Source organism: Typopeltis vanoorti, chromosome 11 (genome assembly GCF_054136105.1).
Source record: "Typopeltis vanoorti isolate ZY-2024b chromosome 11, IOZ_Tvanoo_1.0, whole genome shotgun sequence".
Classification (NCBI taxonomy): Eukaryota; Metazoa; Arthropoda; class Arachnida; order Uropygi; family Thelyphonidae; genus Typopeltis; species Typopeltis vanoorti.
Window position 1 is genome coordinate 121,231,835 of NC_143559.1, and position 17,642 is coordinate 121,249,476.

At 34.8% G+C, this 17,642-nt stretch overlaps 1 protein-coding gene across 3 annotated transcripts in view; it reads left to right on the forward strand.

The window, feature by feature from the left end:
* The window catches only part of Nos (Nitric oxide synthase), a 271,860-nt gene that overhangs the window by 160,484 nt on the left and 93,734 nt on the right, over positions 1 to 17,642 (forward strand). For all 3 annotated transcript variants that reach the window (XM_090400097.1, XM_090400099.1, XM_090400100.1), the window contains 3 exons: positions 13,807 to 13,898; positions 14,021 to 14,162; positions 14,778 to 14,917. In XM_090400097.1, the coding sequence (XP_090256223.1) occupies positions 13,807 to 13,898; positions 14,021 to 14,162; positions 14,778 to 14,917 (374 nt within the window). The remainder of the gene's footprint in view (positions 1 to 13,806; positions 13,899 to 14,020; positions 14,163 to 14,777; positions 14,918 to 17,642) is intronic.

Genomic DNA, 17,642 nt, shown 5'->3' on the forward strand with positions numbered 1-17,642 from the left:
AAATGTTTTCTAGTATACCTTTTATTTAATCATATAATGTTTATAGTAGAATATGCATTTCTCTCAGTAACGCTGCTTTTGCCAAGGCTTTTGATAAGGTCTGGCATCAAGGCCTTATCTTCAAACTAATTGAAAACAATATCCCAATTAAACTAGTGAAACTCATATATTCATATATCAATGAAAGATACATGCAAGTAAAACTCAACGGAATTGTTTCTTCAAGGCGCAGAATCCAGGCGGGAGTACCTCAAGGTTCTCTTCTGGCCCCAATACTTTTCACAACTTACATGGCAGATGTTCCTCTCAACCCAAAAACTACTACGGCTCTTTATGCCGACGATACCGCTATTCTGGCCAGATCGCTCAGCCCTCACCTAGCAATCACTAGACTCCAAGGAAGTATCAATGAGCTAGCAAACTGGTTCACCAACTGGAGAATTCAAGTAAACCCCCTCAAAAGCTCAGCCATGATGTTTTCAAGAAGAAAGATCTGCAACAAAGAAGACATCCTGCTCTCTGGTCAAAAGATCCCATGGCATTCAGAGACCAAATATCTTGGAGTATTGATGGATAAGAAACTCCTTTTCAACAAACACATCAATCTCGTTTGTTCCAAATCTTCCAAAGTCATAGCTCAGCTCTACCCATTGATCAACCGCAAGAGCAAATTGAACCTACATAATAAATTGCTTCTTTACCGGATGGTAATACGTCCAGTCATCACCTACGCCTCACCAGCATGGAGTCACACTTCAAGATCAAACATTTCAAAATTGCAGAGAATCCAAAATAAATGCCTTAGGATGATCCTGGATGCACCGTGGTTCGTCAGAAATTCACAGATTCACCGAGAAACCGGCATTCCATACATCTCCTCCCTTCTTCGTGATCTTGCAGAAAAATTCTTCGTGAAGTCAAGTTCACATTCAAACCCACTAATCGTGCAAGCTGTCAATTACAATGAGACTGATTACTACAAACACAAAAGACCGAAGGCTATTCTTCTCTCAACTGATCATAGCTAACACTACTGCCCTCAGAGGGCGAGCTTAATTGCTCACAAATCTCCCATTCCCAAATAACTCTCATTACAGATAAAGGGGAATATGAAAAGCACTTGTGCTTCACCCATCCTGTCAGTAACGTCAATGGTCAATGGTCAGTAACGCTGCTTAGTTATTATATTAAGCTATCGTTTAATTTTTTATGCATTATTATTTTTTCGGTTGTCAGTAAAGCAATTTACCTGTCTTAACGACCATTTATGCCCACGGAAATTCAAACCCATTGCTGTTGGTGAGCATGTACGCGCCCTGCTCGGCCAACCAAGCATTTGTATTTGTAGATACGCAGATTATGTCAGGATTAATTATTTTTTTTTATTATATTATATTTATTTATTCACAGAAGAGGAGCTGTAAAACTTAAGCGCAATATAGTATATAGTATATAGTATAGGGCATGTGTAAGTGGTTTAAGGAGATATTGGATATTGATATGTCTCTTGAACAACTGGAGGCCGTACTCCTAAATGAAAACAATGTGTGGATGGGTAGGTGCGTATAGGGGGGGGGGGGGTGCTGGTCTGTACAGATTTTCAGAAGAATGGATCTTGACTAGCAGCTGTTCGTGTTATTACGTGTTTTGAAGAGCATGGGCGTGAGTAGCATTAGTTGGGAAATCTAAAAAAGATGAACCATCCACTATGGTGAAATGAAGTGACCAGAGAGGAAGCTGGAGATTCGATTGCAAAGGCTACAATGATTTAATTTTACCAGTTAATCTGGCTACAGCAATAATTCATTATCAGAGTTCTTCCTTTGTTTATGTTCATCCCACCCACGACATGAGTTGAATGCAACTTGAGCTGTTCATCTAGTGATGTTTATTGTGTGGGTGAGTGGGTTCTTCACATAGACTTTTCGGGGGTGGGGGGTAATCATTCAGTCGATCTAATTTGGAGAAATGAGAAACTACAGAAAATAATTTATTTTATTATGATTATTATTTTTTTTTCTATTTGATATATTTATTTTAGTTTATGATATTTAAAATTTTTTATTAACATGATATTAATAAAAAGTATAGCAACTTGTTATATTTAGGAGTACCCCTCTGTTTTCCAAACTTTAACCATATAGTTTAGTGATAAAAGCCTAAAAATAATATAATGTGTGATAAAATTAATCCATAAATAAAATTAGAAAAAAATCATATTATATTTGTGTAAAAACATACCTTGGCGCTATAACTGAAGGAAGGATGTACGATACTTCGATCTTCTACTGTCACTATAAAAATAGTTCAAAAAAGAAAAATAAACTAGTCATGAATGTATATACCTTATATCCATATATAAATAGACTAGTAAATATTTATGTACAAAGAATTATGAATGAGTGTAATCACGACTTGTCTACTTTTATATAGAGGTTGTTTATTCACATCCATTGCCTTAGTATGCCATAATGCATAGCAGACCCTTCGATCGTTGCTAAGCATTATGGGAAGAGGCACTATCCAGACTAGACTGGAGTTAATTGAATAAGAACACAGAACACCAATATATATTTAGTTATTTTAATTCTTTTCCATCTCTAATTAACTTATAAGGCTTTCGAGATTTAAAAATATTTTCCTATAAAAACATGTGAATTTTAAACTATATTAGAAGAAAAAATTATTGACTGAATATGTTTTGAAAAAATTTTAAAACAATTAATTTCTTCGCATACCCTTTTCTTTTAGTAATTATAATTATATATTAATTTTAAACATAGTCGCAATGGACGTGCAGATGGAGAAGAAGAAATTACCCTGAGAGGGTAATTGATGGCAATGCTGTGGCCAATGAAGTTCTAACTGAGGCTCGTCTATTGCTGTTACCCTCCTGCCATGATCAGAGCTTTAATAGCTCAATAACACCTTGTCCCTACACTGTCCTCTACACATAACGGGGAAGATGAAAAGCATTCTTGCTTCGCCCCTTTATAGCTCAATAACACCTAACACCTTTTTTTTTTTTTTCAATGGACGTGCTGTTTTGTTTAGATTTAAATTTCAATCGATGCAATGTCTTTTTTTTTTTTTTTCAAGTCCTACGTGTATATTTAATATTTGGTTTCTTGAATTCAATAATGTGCAAAACCAAACACATACTAAACGCAAATATAGTTATATTTATCTGAACGTGAACAACTTTTAAGGGGAAAAGCGATAAAAATGAATTATTATTACACCATAGAGTCGGGGGAATCATTTAGGGAAGCCCTAAACATTATACATTATGCCAAATACTGTCCAATATTCGCCCAATATCTATCACATTGATTTGAACTCACTCAACATATTACACTCATTCACCAAGCAAAAAATGCAGTCCGCACACCCTTGCACAGTTTCCAAGGATGACCCTTAGTTTTCCACCAGACCTATTCCGAAATATTTTTGTATCAATCCTGTAAAATCTTCAACTAATTTATATGTTTTAATCGCGACATCCCTTTTTCGCCTACTAATCAATTTCTGTAACCCACAAATCTTTAACTTATCCTGATAAAATGAAGTTTTATCAGGATAAGTTAAACTCACTCGCCTGTGAATTTTTTCTCTCTCTACCTCTTCCTCATCAAAGAAATCCAGGTGACCAGATCTGTGCTCCAGGTCTGTGACTTGCTCCTTTTGGTGTTATAAACACTTCCAAATCCTTGAAGAACAGTTAATCAATTTCCTGAAGTATAATCCCATCAGTATGGTACACAACTTGTAATCTCTGCATCCCCAGAATACGTAATCTTGCAATTTTTGCAACAATTAAACGGATATCCATTCTCCTCTACCCCGACTGCCCCAGTCAATCGCAAACTGAATATTTCTTCACAAATCACTTTTTATATCATTAATATACACATTTGGCAGTAGTTGCCCACTTACAGAGCTCTGCCGCACGTCACAGGCCTTCTACTGGACTTTACTGAATAAACTATTCTCTGGTGTCTTTCTATCAACCATCCTCTTCACCACATTACCAACTTCATATACATCCCCATTTGCTGCAATTTATTTATCAGAATTCCATACAATAACCTGTCAAATACCTTTGCAAGGTCCAGGACAATCACTGTATATGTATGATCTTTATCCAATTCGGCTGTCTCTGGATTATTAAAGGTAAGTAAGTTACTGGAACATGACCTACCCTTCACAAAACCGTACCATCCCCTATGTAGTATCCCATTCCTGTCTACTCATTCCCAGATTTTTCTCTTAACTGCCATTTCCGAGATGCTGACTAGACAATAATTCGCTGTCCCAGTCTTGAAGCCTCCTTTATGCAATGAAACTATTTCCCCTCTTTTCATTCCATTAGGACCAGCCCAAATTGGGACTTAAATGAAACAATGTAGTCAAAGGCACTGCAGTTCCTTAGCGCTTCTTCGTAATACCCGAGAGATGACATAACATCTGATCCCATAGCTGTATTCACATCAAGGTTCTGTAATATCCTATGTAGCTCGAGTTCATCTATTTCCACATCAGCACTTGCCTCTCTTGTTACTGCAATATCTCCGTCTGGATGATATACTCTTGCAAAGTGTTCACTTAGTAATTCTACTATTTCACCTGATTGCCTTTCCTACCATCGGCATTGATTAAAATCATTCTGCCATAAACATTCTTCCTTTTACTTGCAACGTACTGAAAGAACTCTTTGGAATTACATTTTTTGGCCTGCACTGCTCATTTCCTCTCATACCCTGATTTTTGCATCTTATCATGCTGGACCGTGCTTTACAATGCCCATATGTCTGCTGGCCACTTTTGTCTTTGAATTCCCTTCTACAATGATACTATTCAACCATTTAACTCCCACTTAATTTATCCTTCCGACTCTGCTGTTATTACTTCCCTAAAATACTTCTCTACCGCCTCCCATGAACTATCAACATCCAAACTTTGCAGTTTTTAATGTCATGGTATTGCTTCAATCACTCTCCTGATTTTGCCAAGCTTACTAGTTCTCTAATTCCACATATACCCCCTCCCATCTGAAAATTTCCACATATCAGCCATTTCTCAGGTCAAGAGCATATGATCACTCTCTCCCAACTGGCGGCAATGTGGTCGTCTTGGTTACAAACAAATCTTCTGATGCAGTTATTAGTCCCGACACTCTCAAACCTTTAATACATCCCATCACATGTTGTTTAGGTAATTATTCCTCAGATATGGTACTCGGTGAACTATATAAATGCTAAATTAGCAAAACAAGTTCTTTTCAACTTTAATAGGTATAAAGTGGAGGTTGAATTGAGGACTTTACAAGTTCAATCTTTAACAAAGAACCGTTATCTCTGATTAATAACAAGGGTAGCCGCCGTATATCCTTGTATATGCAAAAAAAAAAAAACTATTATGAATACGGCACGATTATGCTCATACCGTAATCATAGTAGTCAGTTCGTTCAGCGAATGGACTACTTTCAGTGACTTTTGGGAAAGAATGGAATTGCACATCTTTCTTGCTTAAAAAAATATTTTGACAAGATCCTGGTGGATCTTCAGCCGCTTTTACTTTAACTGTAATATGCACATATGCTGGGAAAGCTGTGTCCAGAGACTGGACTTTTATAGGCAAACCATCTGCTTTTGTGTCAGATCCTCGACAGTATCGCGTTTTTTTTTTTCCTGGCGCCTTTTAAAAGGATCCAACTGTTACAAGAGTTTGAGATTCTGTAGAATATGCAAAGTGTCACATAACAGATCACAATGCTTCTCACCATGATTGGAGTAGCAAGTACTGTGCGATCATGAAAAGCAAATGATCTAAGCTCGACAGCCTCCATATATAAATAGCCTACTCTTGAAGATACTTCTTCTGTTTGCTTACGTTGGGGTAAAGGGCTAAAACAAGAATATAATGCCTTGTCAAGTGAAATAAGCAGTCAACATTTCAACTCTATTCAATAAAAGATTGTCTGCAATTCGATATTTGACTATCAAGTCCCATTGTCATTTTATATATTATCTCATAGAATTTTTGCTTCTAAATTTGATAAAAATAATTTATTAGAAATTGTTTTCAGTTATATAGAGAATCAGTAAAATAAGTAGCAAACAAAAGCAGAAAAAATGAATTGGAAGTGAATGGTTTTCAATATGCATCACTAGGTAGCAGCACAATCTAGAATGATGATAGTACATGTAATATACGCATGCGCATGTTTTATAGCTGTAGCTGTTATCAACAGCCTAAAAGGGCGACCATCGAATAGTGTCGACAACAATCATTCGACTTTTTCCCCCAGGAAAAAGTCGAATGATTGTAATAATGATAATAATAATAATAATAACTTATAGTTTGTTACTTCCTATCAGGAAGTACATGAACCTCAAAATCTCATCAATTGGTTACATTTGTATTCGGATTTAATTTAAGAGGAGCTTGGCTTGAATTACCTATTTTCAGAACTGTCTCTCTTACGTAGAACTCATCAAATAATATTATATAAAACATATAAGTTATTAATAATTTAATGTGAAAGTTACAAAAAATATATTTTTTAAATATTTTAAGATATAGTAATACCCCGATTAACGCTCAGGATGCGTTTCTAGAAGACAAAGGGCTAAACGAAACAGTGTTAAACGGGGTCATTTTAACACATAGTAAATAGGGTGTAAGGGAACACCCAACCAACAATAAACAAGTTTTACTTTAATTTTAAGAAATATAAGAAATACTCTTCTGAAATTCTTCATTTTTTAGTGATGAAGTCGTTTAGTGTCATTTGTCGTTTTTTTTTCTCTCGTTAAGCAATTGTCGGAGGTTGATTCTTTTTTTAAATCTATCGAACCAAACTTTGCTAACTGCAAAGTTTTTGTTCGTATCCTCTCTTTGTTTTTGAATATGATTAAAAATAGTTCTGGCCTTTTCCCATGATTATTGCCTGACTTAATGGCATGTTTCGTTCGGTTTCATCATCAATCCAAATGGAAAGACGTTTCTCCATTTCCTCTAAAACATTGCTTCCGGATCCGGTTACCTTTGTTGCAGAAGATGTTGTGGTTGCTAAACACTTATTTTTGACCTTGCTTTTTAAAATCGTTTGTATAGTAGAAGCAGACAAATTCAAAAGGGCTCCAATGTCAACTTGATGTTCATTCTCCTTTTTTCTAATCGCCTCAGTATCTGCACCTCAATGTCGAGCGAAATGCTCTTTCGTATCAATTTGGTTTCATCATCTTTACACTTACTCATTTTGAATAATTTAAAAATGATAGTAATGATTAATTTTTAATGAACAAATAGAATTTTTGTTGATTTCCTTGGTCAATAATATCGATGATTACAGCGAATAAATAACGTTTTACGCAGCATTCCATATCGTATTGATAGCGTAGACACTGTTTCATTGCCAATGAACAACTACACGATGTAGGGAAAAACAAATGCACGGGAAAAACACAGATTTAGGGTTTAGCTCTTTTTTAGGGTTCGTAAAAAAACCGCGTTATATCGAATCAGCGTTAATCGGGGTAGCGTTAAATATACAACAAATTTTGTTATAAAAAATTTTATATATTCACGGAACCAAACATAGAACATTTTTTTCAAGCCACTTCACGCATTCGATATTAGCAGAGCAGTGGTCTCCCAACTACAGACATTTACAACCATAAATGCTCACCAAGATTTAAACCGTCATCCTGTCAGAGACAGGTACGCTATCCATGCCGACAACCAAAGTGGAAATTGTAGATGCCTGCAGTACCTTCCTTTTTTAGATAAGCAAGTATCTGTCAGGATTAATTTGCTATTGTTGGTCATTTACAATGATCGCTAGATCGTAAATAGTAAAGTTTAAAAAATGTTGAAAATGTGCAAATGAAAATTTGCGTGGATTGTTTCTATATGTGTATCACGGTTTTGTACTCGTAGTTCACATTTGTTTTGTGTTAGCCTTGAATGGTATGTCTGAAGAACTGAATATATGTTCAATTAACTGTTAGAGGGATGAAATTTATTTAGAGCAGGAACAAACCGTTCATATCTGAAGTCAGTTTGCAGTTGAATTGCTTATGAATTTTTTGGTCAGATGGAGGTTAATCCTAGGTGAAAACTGCGTATGTGTGTGTGTGTGTGTGTGTGTGTGTGTGTGTGAGAGAGAGAGAGAGAGAGAGAGAGGCCTTCACTTCTAGGTTAGACAAATTCGGAGGTGGAAGTTTAGACGTGAAATTAAGATGTACAATTGAAGAATAAAGTCGGTTAGTCATACGAGGGTGATCTGAAAAGTTCTCGGCCTCGATCATAGATGGCAAAACTATCGGCAAGATTTTTTTTAAGTTCTCTCATAAGCATCCAGGTGAAATTGCAAGTCATTCTATTAAGTAGTTTTTATTATACAGCTGTCTGAAGCAAAAGTGTCGTCTGTATCCCTTGAAATGGATAAAATTGAGTACCGTGCGGTTATAAAATTATTTGTAAAAGAAAGTTTAACTCCAAACGAAATTCATTCGAAGTTCATAAAGGTTTATGGCCGCTTTTCTCCTTCGTTTTCGACAATTAAGAAATGGGCTGCCGAGTTTAAACGTTTAAACACATCAAAAACACACGCGAATGAAAATCTCTGAATGGACAGTGCTTGGAGCGTTTTAACAAGAATAAAACATATTTTATGAGTCGATTTATTACTATGGATGAGACTTGCATTCACCATTACACATCAGGATCCAAACAGCAGTCAAAACAGTGGACAGAAGTCAGTTGTTCAGCGCCATAGAAGACAAAGTAAGTTCCATCAGGAAGGATGGTGATGGCATCGGTGTTTTGGGAAGCTAAAGGCATTTTGTTTATTAATTATCTTGAAAAGGGTAAAACAGTAACCGGGGAATATTATTCCGATCTTTTAACCAGACTAGAGAAACATTCGTGAGAAAAGACCCGGTTTGCAGAAGAAAAAATTATCATTCATCAGGACAATGCACCTGCCCACAAAGGCGTTTTGGCAATGGGAAAATTAAAGGATCTGCATTATGAATTGTTGGAACATCCACCCTATTCCCCAGATTTGGCTCCCTCTGACTTCTGTCTCTTCCCAAAACTAAAACTCTTCCTCGCTGGTCGGCGTTTTTCTTTGAATCAAGAAGTGATTGCAGCTGTAGAGGGGTATTTTGCAGATCATACTGAGAACCACTACAGGGACGGGATAATGGTGCTGGAGCATCGCTGGAATAAATGTATTAGTCTTAAGGGAGATTATGTTGAAAAATAAAAATAATTTTGAAATTAAAATTCGTTTTTTCATTGTTAGGCCGAGAACTTTTCAAAGCATCTTCAGACCCCTATGGAATGATCTGGGTTCGATTCCCGTTGTATTAATATATATGTTTATTTAAATAAACATCCATGTTTGAAACTGAGGAGGGTGAATTAATTTATTAGGTGCTTGGTTTGAACCCTTGTTGTCAGAACTGTCTAGCCGTAAATGATCACATATACAAGGACAACTCGTAGCAAAGGTGGTACAAGCTACGTGTTTTCAGATGTTGTTTTCTAATCGGTTCTTTCTTATTTATTTATATATAACTAACGTATCATTTTATGAAATAAATTAAAAAATAGAATATAAAATAACAAATATAATTATTTTATAAATATAATTTTAGTAGAATTTTATTAAAAATAAATTTTTAAAATATTTTAAAGAGATTTGCAAGTACACCTTTTATTTAGTAATATAATGTTTATAGTAAAATAAGTAATATCTCTTTTGACGATGAGAACTACATTGGAAAATATAAAAAAAAAAACCTTTGCTAACTCCACATTACCAATTGAATTGCAAGCTACGTATTTCAGAAATTACATTTTCCATTTCGGAATCGGTTCTTTCTTATATTTTATTTATGTATAAGTAACCAAGTAACCTATCATTTTATCAACCACAAGGTTGGGAACCATTTTGTTGAAAAAAAAAAAAAAAAAAGGTGCGTTTTAGATTAATTGAGGATAATGAATAGCTGATATTGGAGATAGTACTTGTTGAATGAAAATTCGCGAACTATTTCTTTCTAAAACGGATAATTCATCTCACAAAGCGAATTATAATATAAAATAGTGTTATTGGTGTTATAAGATAATGGAAAAAGCTTTTTTTTTTTTTTTACATTTTCAACTCGCACACAAGAGGCTGTAAAACTTACACATTCCTAATACAAAGACGACCGTACTAAGAAGTTTTTATCTCTTTCTTATTTGATTTATTATATTTATTTTAGTTCATATATTTAAAAACTTTTATGAACATTTTAATAACAAATAATCAATAGATAGTTTCATTTAATCATCCTTAATTAAAAAAATATATTTTTATCTTTGGAACCTTTCTTTAGGAATACTTATGTTTTCAGACCCGTATGAAATGACCTGGGTTCGATTCCCGTTGTAGTAATAAAAGAATCACTTGGATTAAAACAAGAAAATGATTCCTTGTTTGAATTTATTTGGAAGCACTGATTTTTTTTTTTTCCTTTTTCTTGTGCTAATTTTTTTTTTAAAATACATTTGTACTTTTATTAGCAATAATAAAAATGTGTGTGTGTGTTGCAGTGGAACAAGAACTACCCAAATTGAATGGGCTGAAAGGTTCCGATAAACGCCTAGAACAAAAATGACTGGTTTGTGCAACAAAGGAAAGACTTTTTTCCCAGAGGAATGCAAATGATACAGCAGTATTGTAACAAGTGTAGAACACTTCATTGGGAATATCTAGGATATGTGTAAGTAACTTGGTTCTACCTCAATTCCTTCATTGTGATTATCACAACTTTTCAGCACACCCTCGTAATCCATTTAAGAAACTTTTGGACATTTTTTTTTTCGAATATCGTACAAAAAAATAATGTACATGTTAAACACAGAGACAAATATACTTCCTTGAACTCATTAACAATAGTTTTTAAGCAGCACAATTTAAAGAGAAATATGATACAACAGTAACTATAAATAGTAACTAACTAGCGCTAAATTGACAGAAATAGTTCCTTCTATCTCTAATGGATGCAGATGAGTTGAACGGTTTGCAAATTCAATCCTTATCGTTGGACGGTTAATTTTGATCGGTGACAGAGTTGACATACGAAAGGACGATGAGTACGGCACAATTCTGAATTCGGTTCATAGCGAGGTGGTAAAATATTGTACAGTTTACATGTACTTCCTATATATTTTCTAGTATGCAGTGAGTTCATCATCCGCTTCCCATATATAGCTGGGGGGGGGGACAGTTCACACACACACACACACGTTTAAAACACTGATCGCTTTCTCCTTTTCTGTGAATACATTCTTATTTTAATGATTATTCAGAAAGACAGGAAGAGTGCATGCTCTGCTTGTTTTTTTAAAAAGGTCCCAGTAAAAATTTTAAAATATAAACTAAATACAGTATTAGTTTAATTAATTTAGCTATTCGTAAATATGTAGTTATGAAATTCCAACCACAGAAGGGATGACGATCATTTAGGTCTGGAAGAAATTATGGTCTTATGGAACCAGACCAGGAGATTACAGTGGATATTCGATAATATTAAAGCTATCATCAAGCCGAACAGAACTTCATCGATTGAACCGGAAATGGCCACTCATTTCTGAAATTGCGATGTGTGTTGATCATGGTCATTAGTGCCGTTGTGTGTAGATGGTGGATTAAAGTACTGGAGACGTTGGGTGCTGTGTGGAGCGGAGTATCCTTCTTCTTAGACTCCTTAGAGGTGTCCTGTATTATTATTATTATTATTATTATTATTATTATTATTATTATTATTATTATTATTATTAGCAGAGACCTTCATCAAGTGAGGGACTCATCGAGGGAAGCCACATAGTACACACACCAGCTATCATACTAATTCTTGAATTCATTCACACTGCACACACACACAACATCCAATGGCAATCCATTCTAATCACGCACCATCCTCTAAGAGAAAACTCTAGCTCTCACCCACTTCTTAGCGGCTTTCATTCTCAACTTCTAAGGATGCCCTCTCGTCCTTTCCCCACCCTCCATAAAATGAAAAATTCCATCTACTGAAATTCTACCTAATCGTTTCGGAAGTTTGTAAGTCTCAATCATGTCATCCTTCTTTCTCCTGCTTGCTGGTGTCTGCAGTCTACAAATTCTCATTCTGTCTTCATAATCAGTATTCCACAACCCTGATATCATTCTTAATTCTCTCCCTTGCAATCTCTGTACTCTTATCTGCATTACCTAGGAAACAAAGAGATCAGATCTGCACACAGTAGTCCTGGTAGAGTAGTATCAAACCTTGTAACGAGGCAAAATGATTTTCTCGCACTCTATGGTTAGCTAATCCGCTTCGATTTTAATTTTATTTATTTATTTTTAATCACTGCTTCTACTTGCGTCTAGTGTTTGTTTTATAATTTTGCAAGTCATTAAGTGGCCCGCAGCTTCTATTAATGACTTCACGAAAAGAAAAATATTCGTTTTATTGTATAAAAGGGATTTAAAATGAAAAAAAAAGTTATCGGAAAGTGAAGTGGAGCCAACCAGGAAAAGGACTAATTTTTGAATCATTTGTAGTTAGTTTTCAAAAGCAAACTGAAGTCAAACTTATTATAACAATAATTAGGTTGAAAAGGAATATGCTGAAAGCAGATGGCTATTTAGCTATTTATTCAAATTAAACAGCAATTTAGAGTAGAACTGTTAATAATATGAAAACTATACTTTTAAGGACCGAAAAGCAACCCGCGGTGAGCATTAAATTGGAAATAAAGACATTATCAGGAAGGAAACCCCGACTTTGTTGCGTTTTAGTATTTTTGTGCCATTCCTAACAGATGTTAATTAAAACAGCTGCAGTTAAGGTCTATCATGTGATATTTCTTTCATTTTAATCCTCTTATTTCGTTTATTATTATAATTAGCATTATTAGTAACGTGAATAGTCATATAAACTCTCTACAAAACAAATTCCGGTTAATGGTAAGCAAACTAAAACACTCGCGTCTTACACGAGATTCAGATCCAGAAAAACATTGTTGTAAAAACATCTTAAGATATGCTGCAACAACAACGAAGCATGTACACCTCAAATTAAATTACAATTACTAGAATATAAACGGAAACCGTGCGGGTAGCCTAGTGGCTTTGCGCTTCGCAACCATATGCCTGACGAAGGAGTGTCCTAGGCTCGATTCCCGTCAGTGAGGTGAGGAGCAGAAGGATCTTCCTCAGCCATTGCCAAGTTAGCAATGCAAAACCCTACGGTCTTGGTCGTGGCAGTAGGGTTTTTCCCCAGTTTATCCTGGGGATTTTCATCCAGCAAACCGGCCTCGAGAACCTCAACACTACGGAGATAGAATACACTGGGACGTAGGGCTGACTACCTTATCCTGTGAACGGCTTGAAGTCCGATGATTAATAAATCCTTGCCACCGCAGGGTAAAAGAGGGAAATAGGAAGATGAGATGAGAATATAAAAGAGGGAAAAAAAACTGATTTTCTGAGGCGCAAAGAGAATACAAAATATTTGCAAGATAAAACACTCTAATTATGGCCTTAAAGAATAAAAGTATAGCTATATACTGTATGTACTCAACATGTTCATAGTTGCAAACTCTCCATAATAGACCCAGAATAGCGTGTAGCATCTTATACCACTCATAGCTAGTGCGAAAATCGGCTGGACCTATTTCTGTGCCAAGAGTATACATAAACTAACATTTCTGTAGATTTTCGTTTTCAATGTGTATTTTTTTTTTTTTTGCAGGTATTTGATGCCCGTTATGTAACCACTGCTAGAGAGATGTTTGAAGCTTTGTGCAATCATATTAAATACGGCACAAATCGAGGTAATATCCGGTACGTCACTACCTTTACAGCTATTTAGCCTGACAATTTAAAATTTCCAAACCTTTTTAGATTAAAATTGTTTGTTGATTTTGTTGTTACTGCTTCCTCTTTTTTTTTATGACTTATTTTAGTTCGGCGATTACTGTGTTTCCTCAAAGAATTGATGGCAAAAGAGATTTCAGGATATGGAACAACCAGTTAATCCAGTATGCAGGATATCTGAAAAATGACGGTACCATCGTTGGGGATCCTCTGAACGTCGAGTTTACGCAGGTGAGGTTAAAAACAAAATTATTTGAACGCAGAGAGAGATGAATGGAACACAGGAATGACAGCGTGAAATATAAATATAGAAAGAACAGAAAAAATAAGAAAAATATAAAAGAGAGAAAGTGTGATACAAAGATAGAAAGAAAATAAGAGAAATGGGGCGAGAAAGAACGAAAAAGAAAGAGTAGAGATGGAAGATAAGGCGGAAAATCAAACAGAGAGAGAGAGAGAAAGAGAAATAACAGTGTGAGAAAAGAGAGATTAATGAAAGATTGGAAAGACAGTAAGAGACATAAATACAATAAAAGAGACAAATATTAGTAGATAAAAGGAAAAGCAAAGATAGAAAGAAAATAAGAGAGAGAGAGAGAGAGAGAGAGAATAGGGATGTGAGGCAAGACAGCAAAAGTCAAAGAGAAATATGGAGGGAGGGAGAGAGAGAGAATAGAAACGAAATGAAAAGAGAGTTTGACTTTTGCTGGCCTCAATAATATTTTGACTTCAATATAATATTTTCAGAGAGAGAGAGAGAAAGAGAGGAATATGGAAGTAATGATGTACGATTGAAACAACAAATTAATTTTCAGACCATTTCATCATTACAATCTTTACCAACAGCTATGCAACAAACTGGGTTGGAAAGGCTCTGGTGGACGTTGGGATGTGCTTCCTTTAGTTCTATCTGCCAACGGACACGATCCACAATTTTTCGCCATCCCAGAAGAATTGCTGCTGCGAGTACAGATTATCCATCCCAAGTAAGTAGACACTCCTGTAATTTCCTGTTTATCACCAAAAGCCAATTCTACATGAATCTATTATTCACAGACCACATCGTATTAAGACCGTCTTTGCTTCTCTTCAATAATATTTCCTGCGAACAGTTGGGAATATTTGAGCGAAAGAAAAAATTCCTTTTGCAGCTTTAAAAAAACTTTATTTGGATTTTGATACAAAATTGATGGCGTAAGTCACTTCGCTATTGCTTATTTATAGAGAATTTTTAAAAGTCTTATTGCTGATGAACTATGCATGGAAATCGACATGTTCCTTTCACGCGCAGTTACCGTGACAACCACTAAGCCAATGTGTAATTCTCTTGAGGAGCGCCATCTGGATTATTTTGTATCATGAATTATAAAAATTAGAAACCAGTTAAGTCTTTATTCAACCAAAAAAAAATATCTTCTAAATAATTAGAGAATTTAGAAGTATCGGAAACAGATTCTTAAATATGGAGTTTATGGAAGTTTCGTCATAAATAAACAAACTGCGTTTGATTTCAAAGTTCAGAATTCAATGAATGTTGGTTGCGTGTCAGTTGAATTAGCTTCTAAACTGTCACTACGTCGATTCAACCATTTTTGGTATTTTCAAATTTGCATTCAAGTTTATGCAACGGATTTTCAAATATATTTGCGAATATATGAGTTGCATGGAGCCAGATTTCAAGATTTATTGTTGATAATTCAAGGTTACGTGAATGGCTTCGATTAATTTTACTTGTAAATAGTTATAATCAATAAATTACAGCATAACGCAGCATTCTTTTCTTCAAGGCGCATGCGTAGTTGAGATAGGCATTGCAAGTTAAAAACAAATACAGAGTGTAATCTGCTTAAGAGTTCATTTACATTACACCATGTATATTTAATACTGTGAATACTTTTTCCCTTTAGTACTCTTTGTATGTTTTTTTTGGGGGGGGGAGGAATCGAAGAACTTTAAATTAAAATTCTTATTATATTCTCAGTTAATCAAATATTTGTTCTTCGATGAAAATAAGTCTTTGGAGAGACTCCTGTTTTTCTTTGGTCTTTATGTTCCAGCCTGGTCATTACAGATGAGTTCTATGAGAGATGAATTCCAATCATTCGAAATTCAACCTTCTGACTACTCCTCAATGCAGGCAAACCGGCCAGAAGAATACACGCAATTAACAGACATAATACAATTGACCCCAATTGGAGTTAGCTACTTCATCTATATTTTCAAATACGCACTACATCTCACAGAATAAACATCAATATCTATTTTGCCCGTTTTCGTGAGAAGGTTTTTATGTAAAATGCTATCAAAGGCTTTGCTGAAATCGAATCGCATAATACCTATTAAATCGGTCGATTCTCGTCCTTTTTTTATAAAAAGTAATGGATTTTTCACAGTTGATCCCTTCTTAACGAAATCATTCATTGTCCAACTCAACAACAATCTCCGTTAAGGATATTCGGAATCTAATCCAAGCATCTATTATGACCAAATGGCCGAAATAATCTTTGCTAAAATGAATCCATTCATTCTCTATCCCGTCCCATAACCACTCGTTAAACAACTCAAGTGAAAGGAGTAAAAACCTACAGCTTCACAACCAATCTACGCTTCAAAAATCATCAACAAACCCAAATCTGTAATTAAAAAGTCTAAACATCGAACATTATTGTCTGTCTAAGCTGCAATAGTCTTTTAGTCCCTCAGTAAGTTGAAAGTAATTTTTAATTTTCCATGCTGTCATCTCTCTCTCTCTCTCTCTCTCTCTGGGAAAAGCAATTCACCTCTCATTATAAAAATAACATCTCATCGCATACCTGTCCCGATCTTTCTCCAGAATCATTAGCTTTTCTATCTTATAATGTTTATTAGCTGAAACACAATAATTATTTTTCTAGTCCTGATGGTCCCCCCCCCCTCAAATTGAGCTCAAAATGTGTACACTGTTATTAACACATTGTAATCTTGTGATAACACTTCATTAATATAAATCCGTCAGAAGAAATATCATTATATATTCTATTCGAGTTGCCAACATGAAAGAGATTTCTAGTAAGTGGTTTTTTTTTTTTTTCTCGCTGATTCCAGAATTAGTCTATCTTTGGCATAGGCAAAAATAATTTTCTGCTGCAAACTTTGGATTTGAAAAAGGAAAAAAAAATCGCTCATAATATTTCAGACAATAATCTCAGTTAGGGATTAGGAACACAAGAGGGCGGTAATTATCTGGCCTTTTCTCGTCGTTCGTAATGTCTACAAATCAATTATTGGTAAATCAATTAATCAATCAATTAAGCCATGAAATCAATTATTGGTAATCATTAAAGGTTTACCATTTAGCATTAAACCTGCAGGCAAATGATTTTCAAAAGTTACAACAAAGCTACTATTTTTTTTAGAATGAAAAATTTAAAGACTATTTTAATATTAAAACATGTCTTATATATATATATATATATATATATATATATATATGTCTTTGTAACCTGATCATACTTGTCCAGCATGTATCTGACAGCATGAAAATAACCCTCTGTTCAGCACATAATCGAAAAAAAAACAAAAAAACCCACCAAATAATAAGGAAAAATCTACTCATTAGCGTATACTCAAGAATGTATACATATAATTTCAAGGTAACTACACTTAGTCCTTATAAGGACTGACTTAAAGGGGCGAAACAAGAATGCTTTTCATCTTCCCCGTTATCTGTAG